At 45.6% G+C, this 21,487-nt stretch overlaps 1 protein-coding gene across 7 annotated transcripts in view; it reads right to left on the minus strand.

Moving 5' to 3' along the window:
* LOC116957007 (protein unc-13 homolog B-like) overlaps window positions 1-21,487 on the minus strand; it is a 262,505-nt gene that overhangs the window by 218,171 nt on the left and 22,847 nt on the right. For 6 of the 7 annotated variants that reach the window (XM_076052098.1, XM_076052076.1, XM_076052130.1 and 3 more), the window contains 3 exons: window positions 6,538-6,655; window positions 3,203-3,329; window positions 85-140 (listed from right to left, as the gene is read on the minus strand). In XM_076052098.1, coding sequence (XP_075908213.1) covers window positions 85-140; window positions 3,203-3,329; window positions 6,538-6,655 — 301 coding nt within the window. The remainder of the gene's footprint in view (window positions 1-84; window positions 141-3,202; window positions 3,330-6,537; window positions 6,656-21,487) is intronic. The other variant, XM_076052001.1, reaches the window with a different exon arrangement.

Here is a 21,487-nt window from a genome sequence, read left to right on the forward strand (position 1 = left end):
AATAACATATTCCACTCTATAGTCCACTCTTATAATGCCAAGCAGTAATATTTTAGCCACTGAAAATAAATCTAACCAACCCACTTTATTGTTGTGGAAGACCAGGTCAGCCCAGTAGCGTGCCTCCTCCTCTGGAAGATCTGTGAATACAAAAAATTATACGCAGGTACATATATGAGTGATATTAGGTTAAAACTGTTTTAATTCTATTACAGTACAAATTTATCTGTACCATAATGTTTAGTACATACTTATAGTAAAGACTTAAGAATGGAAAGGGTCAGCTGCTGTGATAAGTTAAATTAACATGTTTGAGAGAAAATGGCTACAAGCAGGAGTAACTGAGAAGTCCAATGAGAAGGAAGGAAGGTTATACAGGACACATTATAAGGGAGATAGCCAGAGATATGATACAGATTATCACGTGAAGTAAAACAGAAGGAAAGAGGGAAAGAGGAAGAAAACGTATCCATTGATCGGACAATGTGAGAGATTTGATGTGAGAGATTTTATGGGATTCTCCGCGTGCGATGCTAAAGAGTTGTGGAGAGTATTTGTCATGGACATCAACCCTCAGTTATGAGGAAGACACTACAGAGAAATATGCTGTCTATTGTGTTTGCTTTTAGCGTAACGGATGTAAGTACAATTATCACGGAAACAGAACGTGGCCAATTCGTCACTAGTAGAGCACACCATGTGTTGGAGAGCCAAGCCGCAATATTTACAATCTGAGTAAATGTTACACACATGCGCCATCTCTGAGGAAATGTTGTGGCTTGGCTCTCCAACACACCGGTGTGCTGTACTAGTGTAGTATCGTCAATAATTACTCACACCGACAAGTTGTAACAAGTCACCTGCTTACACTTTATTCACCTATTCTTGCACCAGTTGTAGGCACTCCTATAACTATCTATACGGTCACTTGTGTTTAACGTCTCCCCACCCTTATCTACCTTACACCTCGCTTATCCTGCACCCGGCAGCTCTGCTCTCAGCGACTCCGCACACAGCGTCTTCGTACTCAGCATCTCCGCACACAGCAACTCTACATCTCCACCGCTGCCCTCACCTACGCTCCCTAAGACCCGCTCACCCGTCTGTCCCAGGCGGGGGGGATCAACCAACACCTGGCCGGTGACAGCGTGAGGGTTGAAGTCTCGAGCGGCAGCAGCGAGATGTCTTCACTCTTCGACCCCGGAAACAACTCCCTCTCCGCTCCCGCACACACCCTTATATCACTCTCTTAATTATCCGAGACCTCTGTGCGTCTCTTTAAGCTCTCACCAGGCCGGCGCCTGTCGGCCCATCAATCAAGCCTTATCACCCATCTCCCTGGCAACACCTCCGGTCTTGACGTGCACAACTGGTCGACCCCGTTTGCACCTGCTTCGCCCCTTAACAACTGGCGTTCTGTCCGTGCAAACCTCATGTTGCACACGCGCACCTGTTTGCCCTCAGTGGCCCTCGGTTAACTGTGCACACCGCGTATTTCACTCCTCTACACTAGTGATGAATTGGCATGTTCTGTTTGCGTGACAACCCTTACTAGTTAGCTGTGTTGGGTGGTGGCGCGTTTTAATGACACATTTATAAATTTACGCGATCTAACCCAAAAAACCCTCTATTATGGATGATATTGGTCGCGAAAGCCTACGTATTAAACTCACATTAAGCTAGTCCCTCTTGGCAACCAGGCACTCTGCTCAAATCTAGGAATGTCCACATGTTCCCACCAGGGCCCCACATTCATCTGACATGCATTTTCCTGTTGTGATGGGTTTTCTCATCAATTATTGAAAGTGTCGTATTTGAATTATTGTTTCCGTTGTGTAAAGGTAAGCCCTCCCCTCATATGGGCTTCTAGAAGCAAAAGGCAGTGGTAAAGATTATATTTGGGTCTTTCGGTAAAGTCATGTAGATAGGTTCAAAGAAAATAACAAAAACAAAAACTACGACGTTTCGATCGCAACACGCCGAAAGACCCAAAGAATATGAATTCCTGCAGTCACGAAAACTTTAAGTCAAGTGGTAAACATTCATAACCACTTTATTTAGTCCTAAGGAGTACAACACTAGTATAGTTCTCTTTTGTTTTACTGCTCCCTGTTGGGATGGCCATATTTTCAACTGTTTTTCAGTTGGTGGTTTAATTTTACAACCACTTATTCAACTCTTCCTGGCTGGTGGCTTAGAAAAGGCTGAAAGCATTCTACATGCAATCTGGTGGTCACGTGACATACATGAAAGGCGCCATGTGCATTGTTCCTTCTTGCTGTTTGTGAGCACACCTTTGTGTGTTTTTAAATCTGGTGCATATATACAAACATAGAATCCTACTTTAACCTAAATGATTATTAAACGTCTCATAAGCTTTAAGCATACTATTAAGTATCTAATAAAAAACACTAATGCCCAAATATTCATTGATATATTATTTCTCTTCACAATATATTAATTCATCAATATATGAACAGTAAACACACTCAACAATACACAATTTATTACACCAATTAGCAAACACTTGCTATGTGATAATAATTACACGAACAATATATTTCCACACACCCATATAAGCGTAAATATCAAATTCACATACACACTGATACATAGATTCAGATATCACATGAATGCACACATATACCCTTTCACCCACACTTATTATGCACACATTTTGTAAGGACACATAATCCACTTATACAGACATACATCACATTCAAACAACCATTCGCCTATCTCCCCATGACCACTTTCCTACATGCTCCTAATACATGGCTCTCTATCCTCAATTCCTCACCGTATAAGGAATATCTGCAACTTAGCATCTCTACATGAACTTATAGAACATCTAGGTTAGTCAACTTATCCCAGGCTGCTACACTCCCCCCCCCCCCCCCCATCAAAAACTCACAGGTTCTACACTTATAGCCCTGAGGTGCTCAATTATTTGATGTAATTGTCCTTACCCAACACCAAGCCTATCTGGTCCTATATCGTAATTTACATATGCAAATAAGGTAGACAAAGAAATTATGTCAGTTCATGTGCCGGAGTGAGAAGGATTGTGACATCGTAAGTCTGCAATGGGATGGTGATAATATGGGGAGGCCTTCATCCAAAATTGGATGATAATGATGATGAAGATAAGAAACGGCAATTTACATTCATTGGGAAGCACTCAATTAGATATGTTACCTACCACAAGGTGATTCAAAGTGCAGGTCCAGGAGGATCTTATGCGGAGTGGGATTTTTGGTGCCACAGATTTCATTCCCATTCATGAGGACATCTGAGCTGAGGTCCAGCCACTCACCTGGTCCCTCCTGCTGAACAAACAAAGAAAATCAATGACCACATAAAAGAGCACTACAATAAGTCACGAAGGCAGCCATAGATAGGATGTATCTGTTTCGTTAATTATTTAAAAAAAAAGCCTTCTATGATACTTGAGTTGCCTGTATTTTTGTGGGAACAAACATATTTGACGTGTTACATATTTTAAAACAAATAAGCCTGCATTTTTAAACTACAGAAAATATCTAAAATATAGCAACAACAGACAGCAACTGCCATTGAAATGACACCCTTTCACATCGCAGAATAGAACAGTTAAATATGTAACATCTGTTCATATGAACACCTTAAAATAGTGTTTGATTATCCTAGATGCAGAGGTGTTCACATGAACACCTCACACAATAAAACTAGTTTAGGTATCACTCACCACTGATATTAGCCGTTGCTGGTAATACAACTAGTTATTATAATATAATAACAAATATAATAACTAGCCAATTAATGTTCATACATGTGGGAGGAAACTGCAGTAACTAGAGAAAACCCTTGTGTATAAATAGGCAACACTATATCCCTGTACAGATTTAAACAGATGGCGATTAGTCCACTTCCTGTACTGCCTTCTCCTGGTTCTGGCAGCGCCATGCCCAAAAGGAGTTTTACAACATCTGTGCGATCCACAAACGCTCGCCTCCACAGTGGTGTGCGTGAACATCACCTGGCTAAATGTGCGTCGTACAGTGCACTAACCACTACACAACCACATAAGTTTGTGTTAAATGTTGGTGGTTAAAATGTATGGTGGATTGGTAGATCCCCACAGCTAAGGCAAAATGGCAGAGTTCACTTTAGTGATGAGCAAAAGGACAATATCTGTGCAAATGTGGAATAGGGAATTTATACAGTGTCATGACAACTGCATAACTTCCATCGCCGGACAATGGCATAGACGTAAATATACATGTACACCTTTTCATCATGGTCCTATATGTGACTTTAGACATATAGAGTTTTGTCAATCAACATTTATTCTATAATACAGGTTTTTTTGGGGTTAGATTGCGTAAATATATAAATGTGTTGTTAAACCTAACGACAATTAGTAAGGTTTGTCTCGTAAACAGAACATGCCAATTCGTTACTAGTGCAGCACACCGGTGTTTTGGAGAGCAAAGCCACAACATTTACAATCTGAGTACGACGTTTAGCCAGTAATTATAACTAGTTTCATCAGGCGCCAGCCAGATTTGTGGAGAAGTCCACCTGTTTTGTTCCTTATATAGAGGGGTAGATGTGATGGCAGACACACTTAGGAGAAGCTTGTGGAGCTACAATCTGGCTTCAACCGAGGACAGTCCTGCACTCATACTGTACCATTTTTCTCATGCCATTTGTTACAGCAGAGGTGTCGGGAATTTCAACAAGACCTACATGCCTGCTGTATTGAACTGGTCAAGGGCTAAAATACCGTATTTCTTAATGCTTCTGGGGTCCCAGACTGGGAGCTCATGATCAATAATGATCTTAATGATAGTGGGCAGACCTGGGCAAAGCTGCATATCTGGCAGAGGCATTTCTTGTTCGCCTTGGGGTACAAAAGGGATTTCCTCTGGACACTCCACTATGCAACATCATTTTTGACCACATAGTTCGAGATGCTTTCCACAGATGTACCAGAGGAATTTCCATCTGGTACAAATACAATGGGAAGCTGATGCATGCATGAGTATGGTCAAAGGGTATATAAGGATTGTCTGGTAATTGAAACTCAATCTGAGACATAGTTGGGAGACTTTTCTGATTATCCTTGAGACTACCACCAAGAGGTGGGGCCTTGTCATCAACCCTGCTAATACAAAGCAGGTGTCATGTTTTCTGTCATAAAATACTACACCTCCTCAACTATCCATGAGCAATGGGGCAGGTGTGGAAAGAGCGGAAGAGTTTCCATACTTGAGCAGTATGCTCATGCCCAACTCTGGTTTGACAGCAGAGGTCTTGCTTGAAATCACCATCTTTCAATCATCCATAATAAAGGTTTTTTTTTTTAATCGGCTGCATAACTCTTAGGAGAAGCGGCCTTGCCTGCCGATCCATGCAAAGATCCAGGTCTTCTTGGCCACAGTAATGCAACCTCTTCACTATACTTGTGGAACATGGATCCCTTTAAAATAAGCATCAGCTTGAAACGTTCAGGCTGTCCTGCCGACAATCCATCTTGGGTTTAACCAGACTGGATTGTATGAGGCACACCAAGATCCTTGAAAGATCTGACCATAGTCAATAAACTCCTCCGGTAGGAAAAGTTAAATTGGCTGGGTCATGTAGCCCAATGCCCAGCCACCTCATGCCCAAGCAGCTCATTTGGTTGGATAGAGGGGGCTATAAAAGTGGATGGGCTGACGTGGTATGAGAGGATGTAGAGCAAATTAGACCTTCCAATGACTTTTATCAGTGATGTAAAGATGGAGGAGACTAGGAAAGGATGCTACTCAGCTATTAGAGGCAGTCGTCTTTCAACAACAAAAGGTCTAGAAGAGATACACCGACACGCAGAGTGCCAGGTGGCTAAATCACAGCAAGTCGGAAGCGCAGGTGGTGCATCTGCCCGTCATCTCAGTCAATTAACCTAAAACGTGGATCCCGTGACCTCCTGCCAGTGATGCCTGACACTCGCGTTATGGTGATGTTATCACCAATTAGTGGTAAATAGTGGCTGTTGTTATTGTTGCATGTGTGTTTGGGCTCTGCAAAACAGACCTGCCATGGATATAGTAAACCATGTCCCCAGTGAGATTTTAGTATTTACTACTCAGCCTGACCCTTCTATGGCATGGTCAGGCTGACATTGTTTTTGTTGTGTTTTTCCACCACATGGCAAGATGGACGATTTGGTATTAAGTGTCAATGAATGATATTGGATGCTGCATCCATTCCTCAGCCACAGTTTGAGGCATGCTCCCAGATTTGTGTTAGCTCAATGGTACCATCCACCACCGTGCTTTTGCTGTCTTAAGCCAGATAGACTTGGCTGTCAGTGATCAGCACTGCCATTCAAGCATTTTAACTGGTGAGATTGGGCTAATTTAGGCTGCAAATATTCCATTGAATTGTATAAAAAATTATATTAAAGTTCTCATGAATCACACTCTTCACTTGAATAACATAGTAGATAATATATATATATACCTCCCCTATTGTGGTTACATTTTAAACGAATGATGTGCACATGCTTACCTCATTAGACTGCTTGATGGTTTTAAGCTGGACCCATATGGTGCCCACCATTGTATCCCAGATGAGGCCCTTTTCCCAGGCCTCCACCAGAAGACCACCTTCCAGGTGGTTTATCTCACTGTACAGACACATACAATTGGCACTATTGTATTATCAATGTTAATTTAAACCAACAAATGATGTGAGAATGTCATCATATCAGACCAAATACAAAGTGTCTGATAGCTCATTCGACTAATGTAAGTTAAACAATAACTTTTTTATTTTCAACATGCAAATACAATTGAAAATCAGGCATAAAGATGACCAACGACTTTCTGAAACTCTTAAAAATCATACTTCCTGTTCAACTATTATACATCCTTTCCTCTGCTGTCTCCTTTTTAAGCTCTACACCAAGAGCCGGTTCTTCACGGCTGTCTTGTTGTTTACAATCAGAGACAGGCCAAGATCAGCCTAGAAAAGTATAACAGCCTTGAATCCCTCCCCTTGACTCCATGACCCATGATACTCTGTAGTCTTGGCCCTTCTCACTGAGATTGGTTCAAATAGACTGGGCATGCCATATGTTTACCTTAAGTCCCTAGATGGCCTCCCCATACCGATTCCATCAATCATGGCCCTGTATTGTTACAATCCATGTCACTGCTGAATATGAGCTAAACTCATCACTCCATCTATCCAGTGGCTATACTCTTGGGCATGTTCACGATTTATGCTGCTATTACATGATCAGTGGCATTCATTATCCTGCCATAGCCCATTTACTTTTGCGGCCTGGAAGCGTATTATTAAATAATACACATTACATTTTGATTTAAAGAATTACTAATCTACAACTCATTACTAATCATAACCAATGACTGATTACTAATCGATTATATAATTACATTACCCCCCCCCCTCCGCCTCTAATCACTGCACCTGATGAGTTAAGTGATGACGTCACTCTTCTGCTCTATATAAAACCGGGAGCAAGCGAGGGCTTTACCATTCTGGCGAATTGCCCGATGATGCTGGAAGTATTTACCAGCGAAACGTCGTACTCAAACTGTAAATGTGGATTAACTCTTCAACACACCGGTGGGCTGAAGTAGTGAATTATTTGTCTTTTGTCAACGTGACACTTTTCTTTGCTGATTGGCCGTGTCGGGTGGTGGAGGGTTACGACACATTTATAAATAAACGCGATCTAACCCAAAAACCTTTATTATGAATGAATATAATGTCTCTAATTTTACTTTGTCTTGATCCACTCTCGATATCTCTCAATGTAATTAGTGTCTTTCCAAAATGCATACTTCCATGCTTCTGCATATTTTCCAACCTTTGCTCAATTTTTGTTTTGTCAATATCAATGTTTATAATCAATGTCATAGCAGATAATATATTGATTGAAAATATAATTCTTAAAGTATATTGATATTTTGTTTCTAATTATAAAAATACATTTTCTTAAATATTCCATCCTCCTCTTGTTCACCTATTTCATAATTTGATCCCAGTTAGCCTTTAGTAGTGACACTGGGTATACATTCTTGAGCCTGACTCTGCAGCCTTCTTTGTAAAATTCTGCAACCATATCCTGTTGTTCATTTGCATTCGTTGTTATAATTACTTTGTTATATATACCCATTACTATAAATAACAAGAAAACTGAAAACGTGTCAATAACTCTGCCTTAGGAAGAAAATACTAATAGGTGATCATTTGGGCAACTGGTTTTTATCTACTATGAAGAAGGGCATTGCCCAAAACATCACTTAAAATATATGTTTCCGGTTAAGGCAAAGTTATTGACGGATGTGTTACTTTGTTTGTGCTTGTGCAACACTGCCAATGCAGTATCACTAAATCATTAATTTCTATGCATGTGTAATGTAGCTCTCAGAGACACCTTCTTGTTAAGTTATATGTGTAGTGACTGTGCTTGTCACTGTATGGTGCCGGGGCTTACGAAGCCACGGCGGGTAATGTGTTGTCATTATGGGCAGTCCGGGTTATGGGATGTAGTACCAGTCCTAGCGGGGCTTGGGGGAGTACCTGTGAGCGCGGAGGCACCGCAAGCAGTGTGCGGTGCGGGCTCCCGATGAGGGAGCGAGAGGGAGCGTCAGCCAGCCAGGGTTACCTTGGGGCATGATACACTGGTTGACCTGCTTTCACGTGACCGGATGATATTGGAGGGGGCCACCGGTGGACGGGGGCCGGGGGGCGGTTACGTGGTTCAAAGGAGCTTTCGGGAACCTTCGAGAAGAAGCCCGAGAGACCTGGAAGGTGGGCGGTGCGAAGGGCGGAGCCAGCCCCAGCCCAGGGGGATATAACGAGGGCCCCACGAGGAGCTCGAGGTTCCTCGTGTGCTAGTGTTACGAAGATCCACGTCAAGGAGAAGAAGCCTCTAGCCACGCGGTCCGGGACCCCGTTTGTGGTCCCGACCAGGATAGCGAACTGTGTCTAGTTCTGCCGTAGCGTGGTTAGATGGACATTCGAGACCCGAGTGTAGATTGTGTTATGTTACGTACTGTTGTGTAAATAAATAGTGTTTCTCCTAAGATAACGTCTGCGACTCAGTTGGATTCACTACAACTAGTGTCGGAAGTGGCCAACTTGCTAGGCTGTAGCTAGCGGTAGACGAGTCATGTCTACACGTCGCAGAGTTCGTGTACGTGCGTCGGACGACGAAGACGACGAGGAGCTGATTCCGCCCCCGGCCGCCGAGGAAGGAGCGGAGATGCTGCCCACGGAGCAGAGCGCAGTCGGGGCACGGAGCGCCTCGCCTTCGGTGGCGGAGGTCGTCAGGGACGCGCACGGCCGTCTCGCTGACCTCCTCCAAGCGGCGTCCTCCATCCTCGTGGAGATGCGGTCCCTGCCCTCGACGACGAAGGAGGGGGCGGCGTGGCCGTCCGGACGGGGCGACTCGGCCGCCATTTCACAAAGGGCGAGAACGCCATCGCCGCTGCCCGTGCTCGCGGGCGCCATTTTGCCACCGACGGGAAGCACGGAGCCCGCCATGCTCCACCGCCGGCTACCCTTCATTAAAGAATTTGTTGCTGCCAGCGGCGATTGGGTGGCATTTAAGCGGCGATTTCTCACAAATGCTGACGTGGCAGTGTGGTCAGAGGTGGATGCGCTGAAGGCGCTCCCCACCGCCCTTGACGATGATGCTTTAGCAGCGTTTCTTGCCATCCCGCTGTCCGAGAGGTCCACCCTCACGCAGGCGTTTGACCAGATGCCCGCCACTTTTGAGCCTCCGCTGAACACCCGTCAGAAGTTCGCCGTGAGGTGGAGAGGGGATGGTGAGTTAGCCCTCACCTACAGGAGTGCGCTTTTAGCGCTGGCAAAGGCCACGTTCCCGCGAATGGATCACGATGGCCTTGACACCTTGGTCCTCGAGAAAATGTTGGAGCTCGCCAAGGATCTCCGTACTGTGCTTCCCACCGAGGACGGGGAGGTGTCTTCGCTCAAGATCGCGAGGTGTATACAGGCACAGGGTGTTGGTGGCGTGCTCCTCATCTCCTGCAGAGCCTGAGGCCCACACGGATGGAGAGCCTGCGTCCGCGTGCTCGCTGCATCAGCGGAGCGCTGACCGTTGGGGTGATGGAGATCGGCAGCCGGACGACCGGCGGCAGGCGAGGTCTGCTTTGTTCCGATCCAGCGACGGACGGGTCACCTGCTACAACTGCGGCCTGCTGGGGCACGTCCAGTCGGGCTGCCGGGTTCCTCGACGGTGGGCCCTGGGACGTCAGCCTTCCTACGACTCCCTACCCCCTAAGGCGCGGCGCACCTCACACTTGGCCCCGGGGCTCACTTCACTCATCAGGGGGGTTTGATTTGTGGCGAAGTCATGCGCGGGTTCGGGGAGAGTCGGGGCGTGGTTCGCGACCCATTGTCGCTCCGACCAGATCAGTGGTCGTAACTGGTGGGTTGCGTGGTCGTGGTGACCGCGGGGTTGTCGGCCGTGCTTGGGTTCGTTGAGGGGGTTGAGGTGCCCATGCTTGTGGATACCGGCACATCTTTAACCATTATCTCCGAGTTAATTTACAACATGTTGCCCCCCCCAGTATCCGGTTTTGGAGCCGGTGGATGCTCCGTGTCTCGCTGCTTACGGCGGATCGTTGGGGATAATCGGTCGGATCTCCATTGCATTGCGCATTGCCAATGTCCAATTGTCGGGCCATGTTTTGGTTTCCATGGCCCTGGCTGTCCCGTGCTTGCTAGGGAGTGATTTTCTCGGCAAGATGCCCCTGAAAATTCGTATCGACCAGGGCTGTTTGGAATTTCCGTCGGGACGGCGTATGGCATTTCTTCCGTCCCCGACTCACTTCTATTCTACTAACGTTACGGTGCAGGCACTTGCGTGCCGCACGGTGCGGATCCCGCCCGGCGCGCAAATGCTGGTGCCTCTTCGATTGAGTAAACCGCTCGATGCGCGCACTGTGGGGGAAGGTATTGTACTGGGTCCCTCGAATAAGCTTAGTTGGGGGATGTCGCTCGTTGCGGCTCAGACGCTGGTCTCCCGGACCAGCCACCATTTATTCAAGTCCTGAATGCCGGGTCCGATACTACGGTTATCCAGGAGGGTTCTGTGATCGCTTACGCGTCTCCGGCGTGTCCAAAAGCGGATGTCGTGGGAAAATGTCGGGGTTCGCGTTTGGTCTCACGGACCTCCGGTTGTTGATGAGGCATGGATAGATAAAACTATGCTCGGAATGCGGCGATTTGTCCGCGGGGCAAATGGGGAAGCTGAGATCACTCCTACGGGACTTTTCTGACATTTTTAGTAAATCTAATATCGGTCGGACGTTTCTTTTGAGCCACCATATTGACACGGGAAATGCCGCCCCCATTCGGCAGAATCCTTACCGCCTGAGTCTGGCCGAAAAGGAATATGTTCGTGCGGCGGTAGATGAAATATTGGCCGCGGATATCATTTCGCCATCCACCAGTCCATGGAGTGCTCCGATCGTCCTTGTTAAGAAGCACGATGGCAGTCTGCGTTTCTGTGTCGATTTCCGGAAACATAACAAAGCTTTGGTCGCGGATGCCTACCCCGAATCATTGGACGCTCTGGCAGGCGCGCGCTTTTTTTCAACCCTGGACCTTTTGTCGGGTTTTTGGCAGTTGCAGCTTGACGAGGCCTCAAGGCCCAAGATGGCTTTTCGGAAAAGGCAAAGGTTGTTCGAGTTTGACCGGCTTCTGATGGGGCTGCATTCCATGCTGGCCACTTTTCAGAGGCTGATGGAATTGGTTTTGGTGGGCCTCCAGTGGGACTCGTGCCTAATCTACTTGGATGACGTCATCGTTTTCGGCCGCACGTTTGATGAGCATTTGGAACGCCTGCGGGCTGTATTCGTCAATATGCATGCGGCCGACTTGGTATTCCAACCCAAAAAATGTCATCTGCTCCAAAAATCTGTTCGATACTTGGGCCACATAGTTCGCGAATCGGGTATCACGACGGACCCCGAGAAAACTGCTCGCGTTCGGACGTGCCGACCCCTACCTCGGCGCATTTTTTTCGGCTTCGCCTTTTATTATCGCTGATTTGTCAAGGAGTTTGCATCCATTGCTAAACCTCCCTAACAGTAAAGGGCCAAACATTTCCTTGGGGGGAGGAGGAGACTGCTCTCTGCTCCATTCGCGATGGGCTGGTTAACGCCCCTCCCCTGCGTTATCCCGACTTTTCGTTGCTGTTCATTTTGGACACGGACGCCAGTAATAGCGGCATTGGTGCCGTGTTATCCCAAGTGGTAAATGGCGTGGAGCACGTGGTTGTGTATGGCAGCAGGGTGCTGTCTCCGGTGGAGCAGCGGTACTGCGTTACACGCCGGGAACTGTTGGTCATTGTGGTTTTTGTGCAGCAATATCGGCCATACTTGTACGGGCGGCACTTCGAAGTGCGCTCCGATCACGCGGCGCTCCAATACGCGCTGCGTGTGAACCAGCGCTCCGGTCAATTGTCATGCTGGCTCGAAATCCTGCAGGATTTTTCCTTCAATGGCACGGATCATAAGGGTTCTCACCATACGAACGCCAATGCCCTATTGCGATTGTGTGTTTTTCTGGTTCGGGTCATTGTTGACCAAACGGCTCAACCTCCCCCTCCCGCAATGGGGGGGGATGGACGACGTCCTCGTTGCGCGGGATGCAACTTTGGGTCTGGACTAAGAGGTATGGGGACGCCGGCAGGCAGAGGATGCGTCCCTCCTTAAGTTGCACTGGCGTGTCAGGAAGACCGCCGATGGTACGGCTCCATGGGATGTTAACGCGTTTGTGCTGCGGGGAGGATTGCTCATGTATTGGGATGGAGGATTGCGCCGTTATGCTATTGTTGTCCCTACCGCCCTGCGGGGCGATGTTGTGTGGGCTGTGCATAGATGGCTGTTGCACCTCCGAGTGCAGAAGACACTGGCCGCACTTAAATTTGATTTTTATTGGCCGGCCATGGCCTCCAATGTTGAGGATCTGCTGAAAGGCTGCTTGCAATGTGCCCGGCAGAAACCGCCGGCGAGATCCTGTTGTCCTCCACTGCAATCCATCCAGGTATCCTAGGTAAATGAAAATTTTGCATTCGATATTCTAGAGCCATTTCCCGCTTCTGCGCGTGGCAACAAATACTCGTGGACATTGAGTATTTCTCACGCTGGCCTATGGCTTGGCCGCTTCCAAATCAATCGGCTGTGGCTATCACTGAGGCATTCCTTGATGGCTATGTTCTGGATAAGGGGGCTCCTGAGCGCCTCTTGATGGATCAGGGCAATTTTTTTTCCTCCAAGCTGCTGCATGAGGATTGCGACCTGCTGGAAACTACCACCCGCAAACGGATGGCATGGTCGAACGCCGACACCGGATTCTGGCCTCCATGTTGAATCACTTGGTCAGCATGTCACAGGTCGATTGGGATTTGCATATCCCTGTGGTTCTTGCCGCTTATAGGATGACTCCTCACACGTCCACCGGCTACTCTCCCTTCTTTTTTATGTATGGGAGAGAGTATGATCCTCCAATCGATGTTCAGTTGCAGGCCGCGCCCGCCCCGAAGGTGTCAAAAATTTGTGACACAATTCGGTTCACGATGGGGGAAACTTTCTGAGGCGCGGGAAATCACCAGTGTTAACTCTCGGGCCAGGCAGCTGGCCAACGAGCGGCTCAAAGGTGCCCGTGTTTCCCTGTGTGATTGGTTGCCGGGGGACAGGGCCTGGTTGCATTGTCCTCAAGTGCCAGTGGGCACATCACCTGAATTGCTGCAACCTTTGAGAGGGCCAGGTGATGTGGTTCGGGTCGTGTGGCCGCAGTGTGTCCAGGTTCGGTTTGGCAAGCGGAGCTGGTTTGTGCACCCCTCTCGCCTTAAACCGTTTATCACGCTGTGTGAGTTTGTTTCATCTCCATATCGAAGGGGCCGAGTGTCAGGTGTGCCCGACGAGCTGAGGCGTGCGTCTGCCGACGCTAGTCCTCAAGAGAGTGTTTCTGTTCCGCCCCCAGGCGCCGCGCGACTGATGTCTCGCACGCGGCCGCTCTTGTCGGCCTCGCGTGCTCGGAACACTGAGGACCCGACGACCCGGCCTACTGCTCTTTGTGTGGAGCCGGCTTTGTGGGGTCGATTTCTTGCCCCCCCCCCCCCCCGGCCCTATCAAGGCGGTCGAGCCCAACCCGTCTGGAGGACTGGCATCATGGACTCGTTCAAAAACTCGATTTGTGTGATCCTCGCGCACTGCACACACCGTCATGGGCTGTCGCGCTTACGTGAGTCGTGGTGAGTATTTGGCTGATCCTCCTCGCTATCGAGCTCACGGGCGTTGTTACACGTTGTGGATGGGAGATGTTCATTGTGGGGATCTCGCCCGCCGCGATTGTTGGTTCGACCGTTAATTTCGTTTTTATTTTTGGGTCTGTGTATATATATTGTACAGTTGGGTTGGGTAATTTATTGCTTTGTTATATTGTTGGAGCACACTTGTTGTTATGTTCTGTTGACTATACGTCGGTTGCTTTCTTGGGGGAGAGTTGGCTGAAAGCTACGAAGCGGGGGTGGTGATGTAATGACTGTGCTTGTCACTGTATGGTTCCAGGGCTTACGAAGCCACAGTGGGTAATGTGTTGTGATTATGGGCAGCCCGGGTTATCGGATGTAGTACCAGCCTTAGCGGGGCTTGGGTGAGCGCTGGTTCACGCGGAGGCACCGCGAGCAGTGTGCAGTGCGGGCTCCCGGTGAGGGAGCGAGAGGGAGCGTCAGCCAGCCAGGGTTACCTTGGGGCATGATACGCTGGTTGACCTGCTGTCACGTGACCAGATGATATTGGAGGGGGGCCACCGGTGGACGGGGGCCGGGAGGCGGTTACGTGGTCCAAAGGAGCTCTCGGGAACCTTCGATAAGGAGCCCGAGAGACCTGGAAGGTGGGCGGTGCGAAGGGCGTGAGCCAGCCCCAGCCCGGGGGGATATAATGAGGGCCCCATGAGGAGCTCGAGGTTCCTCGTGTGCTAGTGTTACGAAGATCCACGTCGGGGAGAAGAAGCCTCTAGCCACGTGGTCCGGGACCTCGTTTGTGGTCCCGACCGGGATAGCGAACCGTGTCTAGTTTTGCCGTAGCGTGGTTAGATGGGCATTCGAGACCCGAGTGTAGATTGTGTTATGTTACGTACTGTTGTGTAAATAAATAGTGTTGCTCCTAAGATAACGTCTGCGACTCAGTTGGACTCACTACATATGTATATTTATTATTAATAAAGTCCGCCAACTCACTGATAACTTAACGAGTAACCGCAAGGGACTATATACACTTGGGTAACTTATGTGACTCTATGCGACGCTCCCTGTGTAATTGGCTAGCTACACAGGAGCGTACACGTAGCAGTCACGGAGACAATATAACTCTAGCCTTCCAAGACTACAAGGTGCCCGTTCCAGGACGATGAAGACGACCTGCTACAAGATGACGACGGCGACGGTAGTCGCTTGGTTCCCCCACAACAGCAGCCCAGAGCCCTGTTCCACGCCGGCTTCTATCCCTCTCACGACCCAGCCACGCCCCTCTTCCCGAACACTCTCTCCCCGCACCTGGCCCTGTCTGTCTCTGTTCTCATTACAATTTATGACCGTCTAGGTCCCATGCTTCTCCTCACATGACCCTGTCAGTGCCCGTCACATCAATCATTATTAACGACCACTTGGGTCCCACATTACCTTCACATGGCCCTGTTTGTTCCCATCACGTGAATTAGTAATCATGACCACGGGGAGCCGTACTGTCCCTCTAACACTCTGTACTATCCTTACACATGTGTAGCGAGTCATTCAGAGACACTCTTTAGGAGGCAACAACGTTTATTCTACACGTCACGCAACACCGTTACACACGGGACTAAATACACCTATTCTCACTCTTGTTTCGCATAGGATCACAATACACCTATTTCTCTTGCATACGGGATAACTATAATCGGGTCAGAGCAGCCAATGTGCTGCCTGACCCACGATGTCGAAGACGGAGACGAAGACGTAGCACTTGGGTATTACTTCACCTGAAGACAGCCCGGATCTGTGATCAGGGCTTCCCTTTAATCTCTCTCGGCGCGGCCTGGCTCCACCCTCGGCCGCGCCCTATGTCCAGAATTTTCCCAACGGTTCTAGTCTACACCGCACCTGTTTCCTCTCTGGCTCCGCCCTTAACCACACCTCTGTCGGGAACTCTCTAGACGTTCTCAGCTACTCCCCCCATGCCCCCTCATTCACCTTTGGCCCACATTACTCACCCCGGCCCATCACGTGCTTAACCCGTTGCCAGGGTGACTCGTCCTCACATGGCCCATACCACCAGCCGCCCCCCACCACACTCTCCCAGTGGCCCGCTCTGGGGTGATTCCCTGCGGCGCTGGTGGAAGCTGCAATCCCCTATTCTGTCGGTAGGACTCATCAAGCTTCCTTCTGCTAGCACCCAGTACCATGCCCCTAGTGGCCCACTGACTGGTACTGCATGGTGTGTTAGCCTCTGCTCCTGTTTCAATGGCACTTGGCGCTACGCGCTGTAGTGATCCATTTAACATCACTACACATGTTTCAATTGTGATAGTGTTGCTTTCCCATTAATGTAAAACTGTTCATTATATATTCAAAACTGCTTCAACTCAACGAAATATGAATGTATAATACATTTAAAATCAACAGCATCTCAGGCTACTGTGAAAACAATGTACTGTACATACATATGGGAAAGAAATTCAGAAGTGTTTTTTTTTCAGAGCGAAGGTAGGGAGAGACTTCTGCACGGCAGATAAGGAACATAAATGACTGTATGATGAAGATGTAAATGAAGAGCAAGAGAAAATCATAGGCGGACATAGATAACTGGGGAGAATTGACATATATGGCTAAATGGAATTCCAATGAGGACAGGAGCAGAGAAGCAGAAACCTCCAATTGATTGAGCAGAGGTTAAATTTATATTTCATAAGAAGACCTTGATTGCTTGAATGAGCAGCCCATTAACTGGAGTTGATTATATGAGATGGGAGAGTTAGCGACAATGTAGGGATGCCTTTAAGCAGCAGTGGAGAGACAACGATTGATGGTGATGAAATGCTGTAAATGAGTAAATAAGACTTACAAATTAATCTGTTTATACTTAAATTAAGGAATATGTTCCTGAATGTATGGCTAATCCAAGAATGACTAAAAAATATACATTTTTGCATCCACAATGAATTTGGATTGATCTGAAAACATGATGCACCACTGTTGGATGTCACCTCTGTTTCTGGAAGAGATGTGTTATAATTGTGACATCACACATGGAAGACGCATTTGTGAGCGAAACAGTGTATGTGTGATAGCGTATGTGAGGATGTATGCATGTGTGTATGTATGTGTGTGCATGTGGGAGCTTGTGTGAATACAAGTGTATAAGCGTATGTACGGGGAGTTAGCAATTATCCCACTGTGCTATAAACCGGGTGACCTGAGTTTTATTTCCAGCTTCGGATAACATTAGTGCCAAGTAATGCCAAGGGTACTTGGTGTAGTGTGTAAACATCAGCACTGGGAGACAAAGGTGGCTGACCACACTACCTACTCTTGCACCATTCCAGTCTGAATAACAAGCGCTCACGAACAGTGCTTGCCCCAAAAGGCTATGTCAGCGCTATGGGGGATCATTGTCTTTGTGTAACTCTGAGATATTCGTGTCAGCCTTGGTAGCGCACTCCTGTGATCTATTACTTTCACAATAGAGATTGGTGGGCCACATGCGTATTTATGACATTTTCAAAACCTGTTGGGTTGTGAGTTAGTGGCCAGCATATGGCAGAACAAAAATAAGTGTGTGAACCGATCCGCATGTATATTTCCCTTGTATTAATGGTGGGTTTTCTTCAGGTACTTCAGTTTCCTCAAATATGACGCAAAACACTGCTGATTTAATAATAATATTGGCATTCTAATGCTAAACCCCCGTGAAGTCTTGCAATTGGGCAGTGTTCCTGGATAAAGGGCATTATTCATAGAAAATTATTTAAAACATTATTTATGAAATTATTAAAATGCTTTAAATCTTAAAATGCAACAAATAAAAATAACAGATTGTAAAATAACTATGAAATTAAAATGTTTCAATTATGAATTTAAACTAAATAATTATTTTAACCTATTTAAAAAACATAGAAAAAAATCTATAGGAGCCAAACCATATGAAAATACCAAAATTCCTGAAAAGAAATACGAAAATGTCGATATAGTTGCGTGGAAAGTTAATGTGCATTTGTGAAACAACCATGATAATCGACAGGGCATGAGTAGGTCCCCCATCAATGGATTTACAAAGAACTGGAAAGTATAATTTTATTGTACGTTTAAGTATGTACACATTAGTTTTGCAAGTGTACGTTGCATTTATGAAATTAAAATATGTTTATGTACAGGTTTCGAATTTTGACAGCATGATTAGAGAAAAATTTCAATCATTTTCTACAGATACTCAGTGTGTCTAGGAACCGTGGTTTTAAGTGTGGTCTCCAACTGTTAGTAATGCTAGACTGGCAATAAGCTATTTAAAATATTAATATTATTTAAGGCATTGCTATGTATTCTTATTATTGTAGTCAAGCAATGCATTCTTTTATTTATACATGTACCCACATTTCAACATCAAGATTTAGTCATCTAACACGCTAAATAAAAAATTCCTCTACGTTTATTCATTTAAAATAGAATCTATATTTTATCATTTAATTTATATCACTGATAAAAAGCTGAGCGGATATTTCATATCACTTGTAAAATCAATTCAAAGAGATTTGCAGGTTTTGCGTTGCATATTAGATTCTGTAAATTTCAGTTGTTGTTTCGGCGCCATATTATTTGTAGAGTGTTTGTTCATCTCCACTGATGGGAAATGTATTTTATTTCCTGAACATCCATATTAGCATCGCAATCAATCAATTTTAATTGATCCAAGTGCATAATGAAAGACTGTCAACCTGCTTTTAAAGTATTAATAATTTAGGCTTCTTGGCAGACGTTCTGCATTACGTGCCATTAGGAAATTTGTCTTGCTCTATTAACATTCACATTGAACCAGTTTTAAATTGGTTTTAAATGTTTTTACACACACATATTAAAAACTATTTCTTTTTATGACTGATTACTTGTTTATAAAACAATGAAAATGTCAAATTACATAATAGTAATATGGTCATTATAATTTTAAAAATTACGGGGATTCACTGAATTCATTGCATTTATACTTATATAAAATTATACTTTAAAAAACCTCACCACATTCATCATTAACACTGCTTTTTAACAGTATTGGTATTTGGATCAAGAACATTGCAACAGATCAGAGTCAGAAGGCAGAGACTGACTGACTCATCGTTGGAGATTGAATTTTTTGTGATGTCCTGCAAATGTGGGACTTATGAACTCGGTAAAACAACACACCAAGATATCTGTTTTTATGTTTTTGTTGTTTTAATGGTTTTTACATAATTATGTATTCTCAAAAATGTAAACACTGATTGAAATGCAAAGTAAAACTATTAAAACGTAACAGAAGAATTGAATGTTGGAATTAAATTGTCATGAAGTGGCTGTGAAGGCCCATTGTTCTTAGTCATTTCCTTCATGAAGTCATACCTACAGCACCTAATGAGTATTCGACAAGTTATGAACGAATCTGTTAATCTGTAATTGTGTTTTCGACAAAGGTCAAGGTGTCATTATGGCCAAAGCCACTTATACCACCACACCTCACAAATTATTACAACCCTCTGCCATATCCCACAGTTGCTGCACAGTATACACGTGGCATTCAAGATCTGGCCTAACAGTATCCCATCATCTGGCCTTCGGTTTTTCTGTTGGTCACCGGACTGATCATTCGCACGCCCGTCTCGGTAACCGACCCTCCCCCCATCCTGCAAATGTGTCCAACCCAGCTAAATATTACCTGGAATGCTCAGTAGACGTATCTCTCTAAAGCTACTGCACTCCTTTATATCCCTCTTCTTAAGGAAGTGTATGATAATTGCCTTATTCTCGTCTTTTGGCAGCTGATCCCTACTCCAAGCACCTTGAATGACCTCGTGCGCAACTATAACATGCTACTGCCCCCTTCTTTAAGCACTTCAGCAGTCACGTCAAATATTCCCATTTGCTTGCCTGATTTAATCTGTTTCACTGCTGTTGTGGCCTCTTCTAGGGTTACCTAAAATGTCTTCTACCATCTTTGTATTTGCACAAACTCTCGAATGCGCCTCAATGATTCTACCAAGTTGATAAACTGCAAGTCCACCGGCACGTACACCACCTCTTTCCTAAAATCCGCCAATGAAATGCTATTTTTTATGCTAATTTCTTTGTCAGAACACCTTGTTTGCTCGCACACAGGTCCGATGTCTGAGCGTGGTTGTGTTTCGCTAAATTCTCCTGTTTGATGAGTACTAGGTGCCTCGGTGAATGTATATGCTCTAACTTTAACATAGCTATTTCTGTGACCAGTCACAAGCTAATCACTCAGCTATTTCAATGCTGAATTTGATGCTAATTCCTTTGTCAAGGGGTACCTCTGCGGATGTGTATACTTTAACTTAGCTATTTCAATGAGCCATTTCAATGCTAAATTATATGCTAATTCCTTTGTCAAGGCGCGTGGTCTTTTTCTTCTCACACAGCTTAAAGGTCGTGATCTAAGCGTGGCTTCTTCCACTCCAGCGCTGTCCTCCAGACAGTCTCGTCCCTTCACCTGATGAAGGCCGCTTGTGTTGTGGCCGAAACGTCGTGATTTTTTGTTATTTTATTTTCACCTACGCGACTTTACCCAATAGAACCAAAGAGTATGGATCCTAGCAGTCACGAAAGCTTTAAATCTAGAATTAAACTAGACCCACCACACCTCTAGCACGTTCTTCTTCTCGTAGTGTTCTGTACCACTGCTATCCCTATTCCTTGGCATCTTCTTATCACATAATCAAACGACCATAAATAATCATTCTTGCTGTCCTTATTGTTACCATCTCCCATCGCCTCTCCTCGTTTATTCCAATAACACTTGTAACAGTTTTTTTTTATTCCTGGGTAGTAAGTGTTATTTCCTAATTGCTTATGCCTCAAAAGTATAGAAAATGCCTATTGCCCACAAACTTTGCTTTTGTGACCAGGACATTGATATTTTAAAATTTACCTATTTTCCAGAACATTCCAGATAGATTCAGTGCTGAGAAAATTTGGAGTAACTTCTATAACATTTTGATTTAAAGCTTTTGTGACTGCAGTGATTCATATTCTTGTTTTTTTCGGTAAAGTCACGTTGAAAGGGAAACAATCAAATAATAAAATATATATAAAACAATAAAATTCTCACGACGTTTCGACTGCAACACAAGCAGTCATCATCAGGTGTGAAAACCAACGGCAAGAACATTTGAAAGAAGTGGCTGTTTTATTTATTTATTTATAAGCGTT

The sequence above is a fragment of the Petromyzon marinus genome, chromosome 1 (genome assembly GCF_048934315.1).
Source record: "Petromyzon marinus isolate PM22_M1 ecotype Great Lakes invasive population chromosome 1, UKy_Petmar_22M1.pri1.0, whole genome shotgun sequence".
In the NCBI taxonomy this organism is placed as follows: domain Eukaryota; kingdom Metazoa; phylum Chordata; class Hyperoartia; order Petromyzontiformes; family Petromyzontidae; genus Petromyzon; species Petromyzon marinus.